Source organism: Anopheles darlingi, chromosome X (assembly GCF_943734745.1).
Source record: "Anopheles darlingi chromosome X, idAnoDarlMG_H_01, whole genome shotgun sequence".
In the NCBI taxonomy this organism is placed as follows: domain Eukaryota; kingdom Metazoa; phylum Arthropoda; class Insecta; order Diptera; family Culicidae; genus Anopheles; species Anopheles darlingi.
This window is the reverse complement of record NC_064873.1, coordinates 1,012,501-1,017,500: the sequence shown is the minus strand read 5'-3', so window position 1 is coordinate 1,017,500 and position 5,000 is coordinate 1,012,501. Positions and strand designations below refer to the sequence as shown.

Genomic DNA, 5,000 nt, shown 5'->3' with positions numbered 1-5,000 from the left:
CCAGTGCTTTACCACCTTCTGCGGTAGGTTCGCCTTGATGGACATCTCCTGGATGCTTTCTTCGCTCGGCGAGTTGTTGATGTCGAAGTGCGAGCGAAGAATTCGCAGTTGCTCGTCGGTAATGCGAGTCCGAGCGCGCTTCTGTGTGCAAGGTTGCTGCTGTTGTTGTTGCTGCTGTTGCTGCTGCTGCTGCTGCTGCTGGGCCTGCGATGGGTGCGGTACCAGCTGCTTCGGATCGAGACCGTGCGCTCCGTGCGGCAAGAGATTTAGGTCGAGCGGTTTACCGTTGAGACCGACGACCGGTGGCATCACCACCGACGATGCCGCATGCTTACCCACCTTTCCGCTCTCGCCGACCGACCCCACCGGGGATCCGTCCGGTTTCTCACCCACCTTCGGTGGCACCCCACCAAAGTTCAGCTGGGGCGCCAGATTGAGATAGCTGAGCGACATCAGATGGTGGAAGTGCATAAAGTTGAGCACATTCAGTGCATTCGGGTTGAGTTTGTTGTTCGGATCGGAAGCCGCGAACTGCAGCAGGGAAGCATTCTTCAGGAAGTTTGGATCCATCAGGTTGACAGTCGGATCGAGGGGCACCAGTGATTTCGCACCGAGCAGCGCATCGGTGGCACTCAAGTCGAACCCACCACCAGCACCAGCCAGCGCATTCACCTTCATCAAATCGTTTAGCGCCTGTTGCTGCTGCTGCTGTTGTTGCTGCTGGTGTTGCTGATGCTGATGCTGCAGTGCAGCAGCGGCACCATCGGGGAATGGGACGGCCCCAGCAATCTCCTGCAAGCCAACCGCCGCCTCCAGCAGCTTTTTCTTGTGCGACAGACACTCCGGGTTCAGCTCGAGATGGGCCTCAAGCATCATCTTGCCCGGGAACGCCTGATAGCAGCAGTCACATATCATTATTTCTGGCTTATCGCCAGGGACTCCTCCGCAGAATAACGGCAGTGCAGCACCTCCCATCGCCGACAGTTGGGCTGCTTGCTGTTGCTGTAGCTGCTGCTGCTGCTGCTGGTGCTGCTGCTGCTCGGAAGGTGATTTTAGTTTGCGAAGTGACACCTCATCCAGCATGTTCGGTGACTGCAGATCGTGCGCTTCCGGGATTGGATGGATCAGTGGGAATCCTTCGCCCAGGGTGGCCTTCTTCTTGCCTTCCACACCCGATTGCTGCTGGGGTGATTGTGTCCCGAGACCCAGCGCATTCGGTTGTGAGGCGAACAAATTGCGCTCCTGCAGCCGACAGGCGCGTGTCTGATGCAGTACGCTTCGCATGTGGATATCCAGTGTGCTGCCTTGCGTGTACGCAACGTTGCAGATATCGCACTTAAACTTCTTGCGTGCCGACTCCTTCTCGTCGGCTATATCTTTGCGCTTTTCGCCGCCACCGCCACCACAACCCGTACCATCGACAAACATTGGCATCGAGAAGGGTGTGGCCGCCTTATCGCTGAACGGCACCGTTGGCGATGGTGAGTTTTTGCCTCGTTCCAGTGCCAGATCGCCGGTACCACCGCTGAGATCTGCATTCAACAGTGCGCCCGTAAACATCTGCGCGAAACCCTTCTCCGCCTTTAGCTTCTTCAGCTTGTTCAGGTGCGAGACGCTGTTGTAGTGCACCAGCAGGATGTTCTTCTGGGTGAAGCTCTCCATGCAGATCGTGCACTTGAACGGGCGGTTCGGATTGGTGAACTTCTCCGATTTGATGTCGTAGAAAATGGAGGGCGAAGAGGCGGCAGAGGCAGCCGCTAGTGACGAGGACGACGGTGAGGGCGATAATGCCGACGATGCAAGTTGCTGCTGTTGCTGCTGCTTCGCCAGCGAAGACATCAGTGACGCGGCAACCGAGTCCGGTGAAACTTTGCCCTCGCGTGGCATATGGCAAGCAGTGGTCATGTGCCGCTCCAGCGTGACCGCATCGGTGAACGTAAACTGACAGTCAGCGCAGGTGTAGCGTAGTGCGTCCGCCGATGCACCGCTCCCGTCCAAGCTCTTGTCGTAGTAGAAGCTGCTGCTTTTCGAGCTCATCGATTTCTCGCTCAGCCTATCGTCGTCGACGCTGTCACGCGTTTCGCGGCCAACCGACCGGTCTGACCGTGGACTCAACCCGTTCCGTTGTTGTTGCTGCTGTTGCTGTTGTTGCTGTTGTTGCTGGTGTTGCTGTTGCTGCTGCTGCTGCTGCTGCTGCTGATTCTGCAGCATCTTGCGTTTTAGATCCTTGAAGAAAAGAATGGAAGTATCCGGAGATTGACCGCCACCAGCAGAAGGGGACGACTTCTGTACCGCCTCCTGCGGGTGCCTCTCGGCAATGTGCGCCGTCAGCGAGTTGATGTTCTTGAAGTGCTGCTCGCAATAGAAGCATTTGGTCGACTCGCGCAGCGAGTGATAGAACAAGTGGCGGCTGAGTTTTTCGTGCGTCTTGAACGCGAATGGGCACTGCTTGCACCGGTACTTGTACGTGTGGTGCTCCGAGATGAGGAAGTTCAGGTGCGTCGCCTTGAAGTGTTGGTTTAGCTCGGACAGACTGTCGAACGAGTCCTTGCACTCGTGCAGGAAGCACATGAGATCGTCCGAGTCGGCGCTCCGCTTGAAATGGTTACTCTCGTTGCAGTGTATCTTCAGGTCGACCATCGTCTCGAATGAGGCTTTGCAGAAGGCGCACCGGATGCTGCTACTGCTGCTGTTGCCACCGCCGGTGCCGGTGCCGGGCACACCCGGTGAAACCGAGCCCTCCTTACCGCCGACCGAGCCGGCTGGTGAGTGCGGCGATGACGACGACAGCGATGATGGATGCTTGTCAATCGGACTGCTGCTGTTGCTGAACGGTTGTTTGGAGTGAGTGGTATTTGATGTTTTCAAAAATTGCGAGGTATCAACCAGCTTCAGCAATCGATTGAGACCATCCATCTGTATGTTGTGCACGCGTAGCACGTGCGCCTCCACGCTCGCCTGATCGAGCAGGGTTTCGGAGCATAGCGGACAGGACGGTGCCAGCTGGAGCGGTTGGCGGGCGGACGCCACGATTGCAGCCGGCTGCTCCGGTGCACCCGAGCGTCCACTGTCGCCCGACAGCTCCTGCTGCTGCTGCTGTTTGGCCGCGTACTGCTCCATCATTTCTGCCAGATTGCCATGTTTCAGATCGTTGCAGTTCTCCTTCAGCGCGAACGAATCGCTCATAAACGTGACCTTCTCGATGAGGCGCAGGTTCTGGGCGGAGCGGGCCTCCATCAGCGTGCGCAGATAGTCGAACGGTTTCTTCTGCGGCGGTGGGGAGGTGTGCGCTCCGGACAGCTCCGCGCAACCGAGCAGCTCGTTCCCCACGTTGTGGTTTGACAACAGATGCTGCATCAGGTTCATCTTCTTCGATGAGAACTTGTTGCACACGCTGCACACGAGACAGCGGTCCTTGCAACTGCTCGCCAACAGCCGATTGTTGCCAGCGTTCTCGCCGTTCCACATCTTCTTCTCTTGTAGGATGCTGCACAGTCCGCCATTGTCGGCCGCATCCATTGCATCCTGAGCGTCGGAACCTGCGGTTAGATGATACACCGATATCGGAGCGAGACGGAGAGAGAGAAAGAACGAAAGAAAGAGAGAAATTTAGAAGCCGATTTTTCTGATTTTTAACCGATGCCTATCGAGAACAACAAGTTTACAGTGCGGTGAAGGTACAGCAGAACTAATTGCCTGGTTCGGTGCAAAGTAACAGGCAAACTTGCTGAACAAGCAATACCCTTTTTTTCAGCGTTTGTTCGCTGTTTCGCGAAAAAGTGCGATTTGCAAAACCACGCGCCAGCAATTCTCATATCTATATACCGCCGCGCTCCACCTCTCAATCCCTCATATCCCTATCCCTATCTTTTCCCTCACAACCGCATGGTGTGTTGTGGACGCGATGTCCACACTCGCGAGGGCGAGAGCATAATTCACATACACGTAACACACACGAAAAAAAAAAATCACGTACACGAAAGAATAAGGAAAAAGAGAAAAAAAACGAATAAAATGAATGGCAGCGGGATTCGCACGCGCTGCGGTAGTGTCGGAGGAGGGCTCCTAATTTCCCGCCTTCCCCTTCTTTCACAATTCCACGGGCGCAGTGCGCAGGGAATCTCTCCCTTTCGTGTATAAATAATACATATTTGCCTAAACGAATGTGAGATGATGTGAGAAAATGAAAAAAGGGAGAAATAGAATTAACAAAAAAAAAACACCCTGCAAACACACCAATAAGCACCCTCCGCTCTGAGAGCATAACACGGCTATATACGCTGCCTCCAGGGTCCCTCGTCTCCCTTCCTTTTCATCCCTCTTCTTCGGCTGCTGCTCTGGTGTGAGTGTCCCTTTTGATGGACCATATCACCCATGATTTCGTGATTCTCCTTGATGGAGTGTCCCAGAAAGACGTCCGCATTTGTATTTGGACGCATTCGATCATTTCGCGTGCCGGTTCGGTTTTCTTCTAGAACCGCTTATGAAAGGAACTCTGTGTTGCCTCGCTACCAACGGGATATCATATCACAAGGATGCTCGGATCGAACTCTACGAACGGGGGCCGTTCGGAACGGAAGTGACAGCTTGGGAACACATTCGGCACTAGCCGCGGTCCCCATACGTACGTACATAGCGCACTGATGATGTCGTACCGCATCCCGGGCGTTGCGTCTCGAATCGGCAGAAAGCGGACATTTAGCGGGGGTAAACACAGCCAAACACCGCGTAACAGGACACACGACACGCGCGCAAGAAGCACGAACGCCACACCGATATGCCCACACGCAACAGTACCAAGCAATATGAAGAGAAAAAAAATTAACAAACCACTCGCGTTCGCGCTTCTTCGAGACGGACACAGAGATCCTGACCGTTGCAGCACGCAACGCACACTGAAAGGAACGCGCGGGGCAACGAGTATGCTTCACCGCTGCTACCGCTGCTGCTGCTGCTGCTTACTGCTGCGGGGGGTGTGGAAGTGTTATATGTCGATCAGA

At 55.0% G+C, this 5,000-nt stretch overlaps 2 protein-coding genes across 4 annotated transcripts in view; both read right to left on the bottom strand.

Annotated features, from left to right (window-relative positions):
- Positions 1–5,000, bottom strand: part of LOC125949776 (chloride intracellular channel exc-4) — a 221,450-nt gene that overhangs the window by 202,903 nt on the left and 13,547 nt on the right. The gene's annotated exons all lie outside the window — the stretch shown is intronic.
- Positions 1–5,000, bottom strand: part of LOC125949107 (zinc finger homeobox protein 3) — an 18,657-nt gene that overhangs the window by 2,349 nt on the left and 11,308 nt on the right. For all 3 annotated transcript variants that reach the window (XM_049675832.1, XM_049675812.1, XM_049675822.1), the window contains one exon: positions 1–3,539. This exon is cut by the window's left edge and continues 1,119 nt beyond it. In XM_049675832.1, coding sequence (XP_049531789.1) covers positions 1–3,539 — 3,539 coding nt within the window. The remainder of the gene's footprint in view (positions 3,540–5,000) is intronic.